We start from the raw sequence: 15,370 nt of genomic DNA, 5'->3' as shown, positions 1-15,370 counted from the left end.
CCCGAACCCTGCAAGAAGCTCATTGTTGTTCCAGTCCATTGCCAGGGTACTCTGTGAAAGAGTACTTGTTTGCGCTCTAGATTTCTACGCACCTGCTTTAACGAGGAGACAGTAGACAGAGATGCCGAGTCCTTTTGTCATGCACGAAATGAACAACTAACGAGGAGAAAAGAGGCGTCCCCGGCCATGGCTTCCTGCCTTCTCCTTCTTCGTCTCACCACCTCTGTCTTCCTCTTGTCATGCACGATCGAGTCCTTTTGTCATGCACGAGGAGGAAAGAGGGTGACAAGCAACAGAGGTCAAGGGCGTCCCCGGCCATGGATTCCTGCCTTCTCCTCCTCCTCGCCACCTTTGTCTTCCTCGTCGTTGCGGCATCAGGGCAGGACAACAGCACCATGGAGCCGGCTTATGCATCCTGCTCGACTACGGGCAACTACACGGGCGGCAGCCAATACAAGAAGAACCTGGACCAGTTCCTGGCCGCGCTCCCCGCGGCGGCCGGCGACAACGGCGGGTTCTACAAGGGCAACGTCGGGGCGGGGACCGACGCGGTGTTCGGCCTCATCATGTGCTTCGCGGACAGCGACGCGTCCGAGTGCCTGGACTGCCTCTCCAGGGCGCCGGCCGGGATCACGGCGGCGTGCCCGGGCAGCCGGAGCGTGAACGCGGTGTACGACACGTGCGTGCTCCGGTACTCGGCGGCGCCGATCCCCGACGCCGCGGACCTCGACTACGAGCCTCCGGTCTCCATCGCCATGCCTAACACCACGGACGCGGTGCGCGCGGCCTGGGTGCCCCTGATGTGCAAGCTCCTCGGCGGCATGGAAACCTCGCCGCTGCGGATCTCCAACGACAGCACGCCGTACTCGGGGCCGCAGAAGGGCCGGATGTACGGCCTGGCGCAGTGCACCAGGGACCTCAACGCCAGCGAGTGCAACAGGTGTATCTCGAGCTTCGCCAACAGGCTGTGGAGCCTGTTCCCCGACAACATCTCCGGTGCCCTCAGGGGGTACAGCTGCTACCTGCGGTACCAGGTGGGCGCGTTCGACGTCACTCTGCCACCGGAGCCGGCGCCGCCGCCGTCTCAGGCGGTTCCTGGTACAGGTCCGGCTCACCCGCCGTCACCACAGGCAGTTCCAGGGCCTTTTTCCCCCGCAAAGCCTCCGTCTTCGTCCAAGACAGGGGTCGTCGCGGTCGGCATGTCCGTCAGTTTGGTCTCCGTCCTGGTCACCCTGGGCTTGTTCGCGTTTCTCCTTATCCGGCGACGGCGGGAAAAGGATAGATTTAGTGAGGAAGCGAGGGAGCAAGAGCGGGAACAGTGTGATTTCTTTGATGATGACGAGCCGGAGATGGAAGACGAGTTCGAGAAAGGGACAGGGCCGAAGCGGTTTCGCTACGGCGAGCTCGCCATTGCCACCGGCAACTTTGCCGATGACAGGAAGCTCGGGGAAGGAGGATTTGGATTGGTGTACAGAGGATTCTTGAAGGAGATGAACCTTCACGTCGCCATCAAGAGAGTGTCCAAGGGCTCAAAGCAGGGGAGGAAAGAGTACGCCACGGAGGTGAGGATCATCAGCCGGCTGAGACACCGCAACCTGGTGCAGCTCGTCGGCTGGTGCCGCGGCGGCGGCGACCTCCTCCTCGTGTATGAGCTCATGCCCAACGGAAGCCTCGACAAGCATCTCTACAGTAGTGGCAGCGACGACGCCGACGACACGCTGCTGCCATGGCCGCGCCGGCACGACGTCGTTCTGGGGCTAGGGTCGGCGCTGCTCTACCTGCACGAGGAGTGGGAGCAGTGCGTGGTGCACAGGGACATCAAGCCCAGCAACGTGATGCTGGACGCGTCCTTCCACGCCAGGCTCGGCGACTTCGGCCTCGCCAGGCTCGTCGACCACGACCGCGGCTCGCACACGACGGTGGTCGCGGGCACGATGGGCTACATGGACCCCGAGTGTGTCATCACCGGGAGGGCCGACGCCGAGTCGGACGTCTACAGCTTTGGCGTTGTGCTTCTCGAGATCGCCTGCGGCCGGCGGCCCATGGTGGTGGCGGCGGCTCGCCGTGGGGAAGAAGGCGAGGGCGTGGTCCACATTGTGGAGTGGGTGTGGGAGTACTACGGCAGGGGAGCCATCCTCGACGTCGCCGACGCGCGGCTGAAGGGTGAGTTTGACGCCCGGGAGGTGGAGACGGTGATGCTCGTCGGGCTCTGGTGCGCGCACCCTGACCGGAGCCTGCGACCGTCCATCAGGCAGGCTGTCAACGTGCTGCGGGTGGAGGCGCCTCTGCCAAGCCTGCCGGCGAGGATGCCGGTGGCGACCTACATGCCGCCGCCTGATGCTTTCTACTACACGTCTTCGGTTACGACAGGCGGCACCGGCACCACTCAGTCCAGCATGACATCCGTCCCGATGAAATGAAAGTAGTTCAGGCCTCCCAATTGTGCATAGCCAAATTTTCACAACCGTTTTGAACATAAGTTTTTTTTCCCGAATGTGCAGCAAGAGATTTTCTGCAATTATATTGCAAGGTACAGTGAAAAAAACAAGCGACTTAGCGTCTAGAAAAACAACTTAGCCATTGTTCCAAATTCACCTGGAGAAAACACAGTGGAAAAAACAACTAAGAAATAAGAAACTAAAGGGCCTGTACGATCGCCACAAGAAAAACAAATAAAAAAGAGAGCCCAACAACCGCTCAAATGAGTAGTCCAAGGACAGTCATCCCATAATTTGTTTGACCCTTAGATAAAAATTGAGGGTCCATATACAATATCTCTCTACCTTATCATTTTCCCTTCTTCCTTCACGCGCCTGCACATGACCCCGACCTTGACAAGCCGCTCGCCCCAGCGTCCTCCACCGTGGCCCGGTCCTAAAATCCATTGGATGTGCCTTCTCCCCGCTGCCTTCTTCATCTCCGGCTAAGCTCCCTTGTCGCCACCGCCTCCTGCCAGGCTACAGCGGCAACCCGGCCCACCACATAAGCAACCATGCTATCTTGGGAGAGGAGGTTGGGCTATCTTGGTCACGCCTCCACCCTTGTCCTGCCTAACCATCTTAACCTCACTGTGTGGCCAGCCTTGCCATCGTCGCCTGCCCCACGCCGTACTTGCACCCACCAACATCGTCGGGCTGGCCTTTTCCCTAGCAATTCTTCTAAGCTTGTCGGATTCAAGTAAGCCCCTGAACTTCTAATCCTATCCCTAAACTTGTTGGCCTTGGAGAAGATCACGTGGTGTTCTTGAATTGGTCAGAAAAATTCAAATGAGAAGAGACCACTAGTAGAGAACAGACTTTCGATTTTTTGCTTTAGTCCGGGTCAAAATTTGGCCCGGAAGTAATAGAAGATTTAGTCTCGGTTGGAACTACCAACCGGGACTAGAATCCTCTGTCCAATGGATAGTGCAGCAGGCTTTTACAGCCGTGACCTTTAGTCCCGGTCTGTGGTACAAACCGGGACTAAAGGTTTCCTTTTAATCCTGGTTGAACCGGGACCAAAGGTCCCACTGGCCATTTATCCCGGTTTTGACTCCAACCGGGATTAGAGGTTGATCCTTTAGTCCCGGTAGGCTCCATCAACCGGGACTAAAGGTCCCCACCTATATATACTCGCTTCCATTATCCCCTAGCCCGAGACACAGGTCAAATTTTTGGTCTTTGCTTGTGCGCGTGTGTTCATCCGTGTTCTTGCTTGGGGGAGCAAGTTCTTGCTCTCAGCCGCCGGCTTCATCTCTTCAATATTCTAAAGGTTAGCAACTTCATCTTCTAATCTTTCACTTCTAATAATGTAGATCATTTCATGGTTTAGTAATAAGCATAGAAATATCTGGTTTTTAGTTAGGAATAATAATGGTGGATTTTATTTTTATTTATACATCATTTCTGCATAACCTTAATAAACATTTATAGTTTTCTAGATCTTTGTTAGCAACATTATTTCTTGATGAGAGTTAATAACTGTTAAAAAAAATTATGTGCAAAATGTTTAAGTTTACTTGGCATATATATTTTATATGTTTGTTGCATGGTATATTTATATGGGGGTTCTATATTTATTGGGATGTTTTTTTTAATTTTTTTAGTTACGATGAACGGCGGCGGACTTCCCCAGCCACAGAAACCAGGTTTCCACCTTGGCGATCTTCCATTCGCGCCATCGCCAGATAGAGTCATTCCGCGTCACCTAGACCCATCAATAGTATGGAATATTTTAAGTTTTGCGTATTAATATAATTTTTGCATATATACATTCATTCATAACATGATTGTTGCATATGTCACAGACTATAAAACCGGTCTTAAGTGGCTGGAATCAGTACTATGGCTGCTCGAGGTGTGGGACATCTTTGAGACGACGACAAGTGTGGTCGTGAATGATGAAGGAGGCGAGTTATGGACGTGCAATCTTGTCTTCGACATCCCTACAATAATGAGGTGCACAAGGACATCATGCAGACTGGACGACGGTCGTCGACCAAGATAGGCGCCCAGATCGATGTCGTGCTGCTTTCTTTGCAGGCAATTGAGCGAATTGGCTACCGTGTGCCTGATTTCTCGTCCTTAAACATAGAAGCTTTACGTCAGCATAGTCTGGATATGCCGCGAGTAAGCGAGAGGCATGCGACATTCAACCAAATGGATGTGGTACGTCGTGTATGATATGAGAGTATTGTTTACTTATTCTTATTATTATATGAGCGCTTCCTGATATTTTTTGTTTGTCCGCTTGCAGATTTTCCTCTATGATTTCACCTATGCTACATGTGGCTTGCAGCCCATTCTCACGACGCCTGGGACTTCGTGGAAGCGATGGGCCAGAGGACGACAGCCGGTATCGAGTGTTGTGTGAGATTTAGGCAAAACCAGGCCACCTATAGTCCGTCAGTAGGCTACATCTATGGCATACCATGTCTTTGGCGTTGTGAGTTAATGGAGAGTGTTTTAGTGTAGGCCTTGCATTACATAGACAATGACCGTGGTTACACAATCCGAGACTAACACTTCTGGTAGTGGAGACAGGCTAGAGCTGTGGCCGGTTTTTGTAAGGTTCATGTGTTAATTAGGTTTATTCATATTGTTATATTTAATTAGGTTTATTGGAACGGATATGTACTTTAATTAGGTTTATTTGTATGGATATTTTAATTATGTTTGTATGCAAGTTAATTATGTTTCATTAGGTTTATTTGTATGGACATCATAACTATGTTTGTATGGATTGAAATTTAACTTGTGTAGGATTGAAATGCATATGCAAATAAAGAAACAGAGAAATAAAAACAAAAAAATTAAAGGGTACTACCAACCGGGATTAAGTACCTTTTAATCCCGGTTGTAGTTATAAACCGAGACTAAAAGTCCCCCACTACTCCCACCTACCACAGCGGGCGATCACCACTCATCCCAACTATCACCGCCGCTGCTCACACTTATAAACCAGCCACTTCAGGCGTCATTAATCTCCCACAATGACATGTAGTGTTGTGTTGTGCCCAATTCATCTGTTGTTGTTTGCCCAATTTTCTATCCACATATATGGCCTCTCTGTGGGAGAAAGCCCTCCATATACAACTTTATTACACGCAGTTAGCAATGATGCACACAAGAAGTACTAGAAGAATGTTTTTGAAGATGGAGCAACGCCGAAGCCTGGAGAAGGTAGGTGTGACGCCCGTGCAACGTAATTGTTGCATGGGTTGTCTTCTACGTTGATGGATCCATCAAATGCGGTGTGCTCTAGACTGTCTGCGGATTGTCTATCTATGCAAGGCATGAATGGACTATCCGTAGGTTGATGGATCCATCCAAGGCATGAATGTACTGTCTTCTGTGAGGCATGGGTTCATCGGAGCTCGCACAACCGCCCCCTTCGTCTCTAAATAGGCATAGTTCGTCATCCACCTCTGGCATGCTCTGGCACCTATTTGACCCTATTTTGGGGCTAGAAGAATGTTTTTGTGGTGGTTATTTTATAATGTGTTGGTATACTTTGATTGTAACATTGACCTACTCAAAGAAAAGTCTTTGTTATCGTACATGTAATTTTATTGTTAGATCTTTGTTATCGTATATGTACCTCAAATATTTATTTTAAAGATCTCTAAGATCTTTAATATTGTTTTTGATGTCGCATGATGTCTCATAAACGATCTTAGATGGAGAAATGTCCAAAATAAAAGTTATAGATCTCGAAACGTTAAACAACTTTGTAGTTGACAACTTTTTCATTTGAAGCCATCTACTATTTTGAAATTCTGTTTGAAATTAAATTTTTAAAGAAGTTTGATTTCTCTTTTTAATCTCTGGCTAAAACTTGTAACTAGTCTTTCTTCGTCATACAAACTTCAAATTTGATGATTTTTTTTCTAAAATTTTCTAAAATCATGCTATATAAATTTATTGTGTTCTTGTAGTTTTCATTTTGGTCATGTTTTCATGTGAATTTGTTTTATCAATTCAAAATTTGATTCTAAAAAATGGCAACTTCAAACAATATTTTGAAGCAGTAAATGAATTCAGCTGGGAAATTCATCAACATAAAAGTTGTAGAACTAATCAGGATCTACAACTTTCATTTTAATCATTTCTTCATTCAACAAAGTGGTAGTAAACATTGTTCAAAATTTACATATCTCTCATATAGTTTATGACTATATGGGAGCTATGTAAAATATAAACAATGTTTACTACCACTTTGTCGGATGGAGAAATATCGAAAATAAAAGTTTTAGATCTCAAAAAGTTTTACAACTTTGTAGTTGACAACCTTTTGATTTGAAATCATTTTCTCAAAAAAAAATTCTGTATGAATTTCTCAAATTTGAATTTTGAATTTTTAAAATGTCCTCAAATGGAGAAATGACCAGAACGAAAGTTGTATATCTTGAAAAGTTATGCAACTTTGTAGTTGATAACTTTTTCATTTGAGCTATATTTTTTTACTATGCAATTTCCAATTTTTAGCCTATTTATGTTAAAGGAAATGTAAAAAACTGTTGCATGGGCGGGAAATGAAACTGACGTGTAGGCAGTAGTTTCGCCGTGCGCCAAAATTTGATTTTAGTGCTGGGTTGGGCCAACAACCGGGGCAAAAAGACCTTTAGTCCAGATTGATGGCCCAATCGGACTAAAGGTCAAAACCTTTTGTTCTTAGTTGGGCAACCAACCGGGACTAAAGGCCTTTTAGTCCCGGTTGTTGGCCTATCCCGGGACTCAAGGGTACCGACTCTACATATACTTGTGTCTTCTCTTCTTCTTTCTTCTTTCAAGCATTGGATCCGCCACTCTACCACACCGCCACCCCTGCTATGCGCCCGTCTAACCGTGCCTTCTTCTTCGGCTCCGGCCTCACCCTCGTCCCTCGGCTCGAGTGCGCGTGGCTTGCCCTCTTCTTTGGCTCGCACGGCGGGACCTCATCCTTGTCTCCTCGGTGCACACAGCGGCGCCCTCGTCCTCGTCCTTCAGCGGCCGGCCGGCCTTGCCCTCATCCTCGGCTCCGACGCATGTGGCTCGCCCTCGTCTTTGGCTCACGTGGTGGGGCCTCATCCTTGACTCCCTGGTGCCCGTGATGGCAACGCTCTCATCCTCGTCCTCTAGTGGTAGGCCAGCCTTGCCCTCATCCTCGTCCTCACTTTCGATTGTGGCCAGCCTCGCCCTCGTCCTCATCTCCCTAGCGCATGCATGCAGCGCCCTCATCCTCATCTCTGGCCGACCTCGTCCTCGTCTCCCTCCCTAGTACGCCCTCATCCTTGTCTCCGGCTAGCCTCGTCCTCGTCCTTGACTACCACCAAGTGGCAATACTCGTATTGCAAACCCTTCCCATCCCTTCATGCTGTGTGAAACCGAGCACTCACCCTAACTTAAGCTAATTGCCTAACTATTTCTATTCAATCTGATTAGTATTTTCTTTATGATTTATTTTGATACAATTTGATATATATATATATATATATATGTGTGTGTGTGTGTGTGTGTGTGTGTGGAAAGATACTCACTTTGGTGATATTTATTTTAATATATTGACTTTAGTGTGATATACTGTATATATATGATATGCATTTGGTATATGAAAGAAATTGACTTCAGTGATATATATGAATTTTGATATATTGACTTTAGTGTTATATATTGTATATATATGATATGCATGCATTGTGTGTATATATAGGGTCCAGTTATATGAATTTTGATATATAGGGTTTATAGATGTGAATTTTGATATATGTACTTTAGTGCCTGATATTTTGGTATACGAAAAATTTTGACATCAATGATATATATGAATTTTGGTGTATGAATTTATATATTAACTCGAGTGATACGAATTTTGACATATTAACTTTGGTGACAAGAGATGGCTAGACGTCTCCCTGAACTGATTGTCCCAGGTTGGGGCTATACAATTACTCATGGATTCGATCCAGTGTTGCTGAATGTTCCATTCAATCATCCTAGCAAAGTAAGCAACGATATATGTTTTCAATAAATCAATACGTTTTAATTACGCTTGTACACAATATATTGTTCTAATATGTATATGTGTTTCTTAAATGTACCGTAGGTAATTGACTCAATCATTTGGCTTAAAGAGACACTCTCGAATTTTGGGGTTGAGGTTGTGGATGTTGAGAGCTTTGAGGTAGATAATGGTCGATTCATCCAATGTCGAGTTGGCTTTTCCATCGCTGCTAGGAGGGGTAGAGGTGTTGTACAAATCTCGGAGGTGAGAGTAAAGGCACCTGATAAGGCTGTTGCACAAAAATATACTATCCTAGCATGTGTAAATAAGCTTGCGAATATTGGGTATTGTTGGTATTTATTAACTTGTCACTTGTTAGTAGTCACCTATTATAAACTTATATCTCTTAACATTACTTTACTAGGTTCTCATTCCTAGTGATGATGCCAGAGATGCTTGTTGACATTTCTTAGTGTCACTACTAAGAATAGAGTTTTAAATCTAGCCCCTAGTAACAACACAAGGAATGCTTGTTGGTACTACATAGCATTACTACTAGAATAATACTAAGCAGTTCTTTATTAATTATGTGACTAGGAAGAATAAATATATGAATAAAAAGGATCTACAAGCGCACAGATAATATACCATTGTAGCATTTTACCCGAGAGTATTCTAGGTATCGTTATTTATATTTTTACCACAGGGAAGGTCTGGCATGGACATGTATTGAAAACTTATACTATTGAAGGAGAAATAAAGTATAACCAATACTCTACTCATAACAGGGATAAGTCATATGATAAGATATATGATAAGTATTGATCAATAATAAATCACTCAGAGTACTTCTTTCTATGGCATTAGCATGGTCAGGTAGAATATTAGAGGAATAATTCATAAGTCATTCTTAATTATAAGTCAAAGCATACATTGATTAGTGCAATTACCTAGTAATCATTGCTAAGATCATCATCATATCTACACATAAGGGATATTTGGGGAGTGGACTACAAAGGACTCAATAGGAGTGTCACATCCGTGATCTACCATGTGACCCACAATATAGGGTGTATCCATAGGTAAACAACATATAAGCACCACGCTTATACAATGTTGACCACTCACCCATGGTACCTTAGAGTGAGCGCTATACAAACTTATGCATGAACATGATGATAATCTAACTATACTAAGCAAATAATCAAAGTAGACGATGAACATTGTATCGAAGAATATGAATAAGATGAATACTAATATTGTCATAACGATTCTAACTAGCATATAAAAGTAATGGAGGCACAAAAGAGAGAGGGGTACAAAGATTATACCGAACCACGCTCTTGACACAATCAGGAATCCAAGAGAAGCCCGCTTGCCTCCCTCTAGACCTAGCCTAACTAGCTCTGCCCTAGAATATGGTGAAGCTCTGAGGATGATTAGGGTTTCTGCCTTCTCAAATGACTTGATGACTGGGGTTATGCCTGGGGGTGGCAGAGGCTGGTATATATAGCCCGGAGCATCCAACGTGAGCCCTTGGATTAAACCGACTTAAAGGATGGCGTAGATGCAACCTAGAAGGCAGTGGAGAACCGATATTGCGACGTGGAGGCTGACAGTGGGCCCCAAGCACCGGGCGGCCTGTAGTGTAGTAGAACCAACCAATTTATAAGAGCACAAGTACAATGGCAGCCCGCAAGCTGTCGCATTGTCATACTTGAGCCCACATAAACTAGGTAGTCCGTCAAGTACCACGAAGGGTCTCGATTAACCATCAACATACAACCAAGATCGTACATGATTCAACATACATGTCACATGTTACATAATGTTCACAAATATAGTTCATCCATCAGAGTACGAATTAAAGTTATTACAAACCATGTTTAGGTAAAATAGTAGCGGAAGCAAATTAAAAGTTTGAAACCAACATCTGCAATATTGTTTAAATATAGTGCCAGCTCACGATCACACTTCTACAAAAACATAAGAGAGGGATTAATAAGAGATGTCTGCCCAGGGCTTACTCCTCGTCCACGGTGGGACCGAAGCAGTTCTTGCAATAGCCATGATAAATTGTACCATCTACAACAATGGGAATAAAACCCTAAGTATGAGAAGGTACTCAGCTAGACTTACCCATCATAAACAAAAAATAACATGACTCCAAGGATCATGCAAGGCTTTATAAGTGAAGCTAGCTTAACAACATTTTGCATAAAAAGCGACTAATTCAGTTGTACATTCATAATTCGGTCATCAAGGTAATTATAGCTATTCATCTCTAGATTAGCAACTAACCTATACCAAACATGTGGTATATCATTTAGTAGCATACAATAGTAACCATAGCCGGTATAATAATTTCATGTTCATTATAACCATCATTCCATAATACAGTTACTACGATGCTGGAGCTAGCCATGTTTCTCACTGTCCGGGAGAGACAGCGATTCGAATCAATTTCAACTAGCTAGGAATTTATTTCTAACATAAACCCAGGCAGACCAGATCAATGGTCACCTTAGGTCACCTTTGGTACAACTCAGGTCCACATTTCGTGGGTTCGCCTAGCGCCATACAATTAGGGACAACCAGCTGCAAGGATGTTCAGGCCCGGCTTGCCCTTGGGCTCACGTCTGGCTCCCCACACATCCTTACTACCATCCTGAGTGCACACTTTTATAGAATAGGGCCCAGCCTGAGTTTAGCTACTCGGCTTCACAGTCGGAATGAGTTATCCGGCCAGCTAAGTGAGAGGCATGCGTTCAATCTCAATAGAAGTTCCAACAACGGTACGGTCCTTAATCGGCATAGACGGAATCACATGAGCCAACCTACGCATAGACTCTGTCTGACCTCCAGTTACATTACCCTATGGTTCTTTTCCACGATAGCAAATATAGCTAACCATGCTCTGATATCCACCTATATCTTGTAGGTGATAGGAAATCACCCGACTTCTACTGGTCTAAGCATGGCTAAGCATATATTCGATCCTGGACCTACACAAGGTTAAAGGTATATTTATCTAGACAAGGTAGTTCTATACATCAAGTGTTTCCAATTTAACTCTTATAACCTAATGCATCAAACATAAAGGACTCAAGTGATATTTTGTAAAACATAGGAGACTTAGAATGCTCCGGGGCTTGCCTTTGAGGAAAGAGGTTGGCCTATGATCCAGGCACTTAGGGAGGTCCTCAAGAGTTTGCTCCTCTTCTTCTAAAGCTATGGCCTGAGGTGTTTGCTACTATTCCTCCTCTTCTTCTTCGTTGAACTCCAAAAGAGTTATCCCTTTAGATGATCCTATATGCATGAGCATGAAATAAAATATCATGGATGCATATATAATGATATGTATGATATGATATGATATGGTGTGATGAAATGCATCCTCATAAGTGCTCTTAGCAGCATTGCATTAAGATGATAACAAGTTACATTTGCTTTTTACTGAATATGTGCATATCTCTTCTCTAGTAACTTAAACAAACACTTATGTAAATCATTTTCTGGACTACAAGACAACAACCACTTGTTTTGACCATAACTTGAGTTATGCACATCAAAATAATATGGTTGTTGACTTTCTGGAAAGCTTATAAAATTACATACAACTTTCTTTTAATCATCTTAATAAGATTCAGCAGTTGTCTGGGTCAAACAATTCAATCTTTCAGATCTAGCCAGAGAGCAAGTATTTCTGACAGCAGACTTCTAACAGCTATAATTCTTAAACCATAAGACCTATAACTACAAAAATTGAACACAAGGTAGATAAGTAAGTTATATACAACTTTTTTATTAACAAGTTTTATAGCAAGGATCATTATCGTCATGAAATTATCACCACAACAGAAACTATACATGCAGCCATCTAGTTGAATTATAAAGCAATAATTAACTAGTTGCATACAACAAATTACTTTTAAGCCTAACAAATAACATCAACAGATCATATGCATCACAAGCACCATAGAAAACATCATGGTTAAACATAACTAATTTATTTACATTCACTTATTAATTTCCTTAGATAATAAGATGATTTACAAAGTAAATATTTCCAACATTCAATAAATTTTGACAAAATTACAGTAGTCTGCTCATGACCCTAATAGTCTATTGTACAAATTTCATTCCATTTGGACAAGTATAGCAACCTCTACAAAAATGACAAGTTACATATGCTTATTTTAGCAAAAATAGTTTAGCATAGTGAAAAGTGTCGAGCAACAGATTTAATATTTTTTTACTTTACTCGTAGCATGAGAATACTTTGTAAAAATTTGTATAATTTTATGTTATGTATTTCTACCCCAATTAATTTCACTAGAACCTAGCAATTAATAATGATTAAATAGGAAGACCATATTTTAAGTATGCTTACTATAGGTTAATATTTTTCCTAGCTAGAGCATGTCAACACAATACCACCAAAATTCAAATCACAATTTTATCACCTTCCTAGCTCAAGTTATGCAATTTACAAGATAAAAACTACTTTAAAAGCATTTATCTTGCTCAATTTAATTCTCTCAGAAAAATACAATAAATAGTAGATTTCATATTTTTTATCAAATAGCACACTTCAATATGAATCCAACAAAATTTGGTTCACCCCATTTGGATATTCCTTGCTCTAGTTATAAATTTTTGAAGTTTGTAACTAAATCTGTGAAAAAATTAATAAAGAAAATCAAATTTTAAATCGGGCGCTACAGCTAGGTGCACCCGGTGTATACACCCCGCTATGACTGATGACTAGGCCCCATGGGTCAACTGACCCCACAAGTTAGAGAGACAGAGGCAGGGGCCGGCTTTGACCGGCGAGAACTCGCCGACTGCGAGGTCACCAGCGATGAGGTCGGCACCAACATGTTCCCCATCCTATTCCACACCTACAAGTACCCTTGGTTTGCTCAAAGGATCACCAGAGCTAGATCGCCGATGAGCATGGTGGCAGCGCGCAGTGGTGCTCCAGCCATCCCCAGCGATGGCATGGCTAGGCGAGCGCAGCTACGGCATCTACAAACCCTAGCGAAGCTCTACGGCATGGATTAGGTCAGGGTGGAGCGGCGGCAAAGCTTGGTCGCGTGCATGGTGGCACAGCAGTGCGAGCACAATGGTGGCACGGCGGCATTCCACTCCAATGAGGCCAGCATTGGCCTTAGCCTCTTATCTCGAGCTAGACCTAGCTCTAACCTAACCCTAACATCTAGAAGCGCGCGAGGAAGAGAACTAGGCATGTACAACCATGGCGGCGTGCATGGCGGCGGTGCTCTCGGCTCATGGCGGTGTGGCTCGTGTTCTGGCACTAGCGATGTGGTAGCGGCTTAACGCGCTACTGCTATGGCTTCTAGGACCTACGACAAAGATGAATCAAGAGAGAGAGATTGGAGGAGCGGTGGATAGGGCTAGCCATGGTAGCTCAAAGCTCAGCGGTGCTCCATGGCCATGGCGGCGACGGCAACGGCCCGTAGGCCTTTACCTTGGCTCAAGCTAAGGCAATGGGTGGTCAGCGAGGTAGAGGAGGTGATCGCTGAGCGGTGTGCATGAGCAATCACATAATGAAGCGGTGGTGGTGTGTGTGAGCTCGGCGAAGGTCGACGGCAATGGCATGGCGCTCAGCTTGCTCTGGCGGGTGAAGGAGAGGCAGAGAGAAGGCGAGAGTGAGTGAGCGTGGTGGCTTCGCCTCCCATTTCTCCCCTGCTTACCCGACCAGCCGGGCCGACGCCGATGTGCTACCTCCACATGGCGCGCGCGGCTTGGCTCGGTCGGCCACGATGGCTAGCCGATTCAAATCGGCTAAGTGCCGATTCAATTGACTGACAGCGCTATTTCATTCCTCTATATCTCCTAATCTAGTTCGAGTTAGCAAAATTGGTATTAGTGAAAGTTGTAGAGCTATGTGAGATCTCCAACTTTGCTTTAGGAACCATCATCTAATTCTCAATGGTTAGCCAGGGACAAAGCTCCCAAGTGAGGCACATTGAAACTAAAAATAGCTTCAAGATTGCGAAATTTCAAGTTTTGAAAACAGCATTTTGTTGATATTTGTGAGCTCTATTTGACCATCTTAGACACTGAATTAGCTCATGACCCTTAAATAAAGTTTGTTACCCATGATGTGAACTACAACTTTTATTTAGGTCACATAGCCATGCAAACACTCTAATCTACTGTTCAACTTTGGTCAAACTAGTATCATGAAAATGGCATTTCAAATGAAACCAACACTTAGAAGCAAATTTGGTCTATGTCATGAATATAAACATTGTTCCAATTACCATCCTAGATGTGTCTAAGGTGTTTTCATGACCTCACAACCATTTCATACATTGGTCATACATGATTACAAGCATATGTAAATATATAAGCAACATCACATGTGATAAAGAGAAGGTAAATGAAATGAAACTTCATATGCTCATGCTCATGAATGCTTGGATGATGCTTGTGCTCATGAAATGCAAATGCCAAATGCAATGCTTAACACTAGGGTGTTACAGCCCCTCCCCCTTATAGGAATCTTGTCCCAAGATTTGAAAGACCTACCATTCCTCATAAAAGGCGGGATAAACCTTACATAAATAATCCTCCCGTTCCCACGTGGCATCTTATTCATTGTGGTTATTCTACACCACCTTGTAGAACTTAATGACCTTACTCTGGGTTACTCTTTCCCTTTCTTATAGCACTTGGATTGGTTTCTCTTCATTGGTCAAATTCGATTGGAGTTTAATGTTGGTGGGTGCAATGGCTTCCTCAGGTATGCGAAGACATCTTTTCAACTAAGAAACATGGAAGACATCGAATATTGCACTCATCTCAGGAGGAAGTTGTAACTTGTAGGCAACCTCTCCCTTCCATTCAATAATATGGTACGGGCCTACATATCTAGGTG

At 44.2% G+C, this 15,370-nt stretch overlaps 1 protein-coding gene and 1 pseudogene across 1 annotated transcript; both read left to right on the top strand.

Annotated features, from left to right (window-relative positions):
• Window positions 1–317: 317 nt before the first annotated feature.
• LOC136504087 (L-type lectin-domain containing receptor kinase IX.1-like) lies at window positions 318–2,420 on the top strand. Its single transcript, XM_066498959.1, has one exon. It carries the CDS (start codon window positions 318–320, stop codon window positions 2,418–2,420), a length of 2,103 nt encoding a protein of 700 aa, XP_066355056.1.
• Window positions 2,421–4,394: 1,974 nt separating this feature from the next.
• LOC136504086 (L-type lectin-domain containing receptor kinase IX.1-like) overlaps window positions 4,395–15,370 on the top strand; it is a 32,760-nt pseudogene continuing 21,784 nt past the window's right edge.

Source organism: Miscanthus floridulus, chromosome 14 (genome assembly GCF_019320115.1).
Source record: "Miscanthus floridulus cultivar M001 chromosome 14, ASM1932011v1, whole genome shotgun sequence".
Lineage (NCBI taxonomy): Eukaryota > Viridiplantae > Streptophyta > Magnoliopsida > Poales > Poaceae > Miscanthus > Miscanthus floridulus.
Note: the sequence above shows the minus strand (reverse complement) of the source record. Positions and strands in the feature narration are given on the sequence as shown.

Coding starts and splice junctions, on each gene's coding strand:
- LOC136504087 (XM_066498959.1), top strand. CDS start 318: ATGGATTCCTGCCTTCTCCTCCTCCTCGCCACCTTTGTCTTCCTCGTC.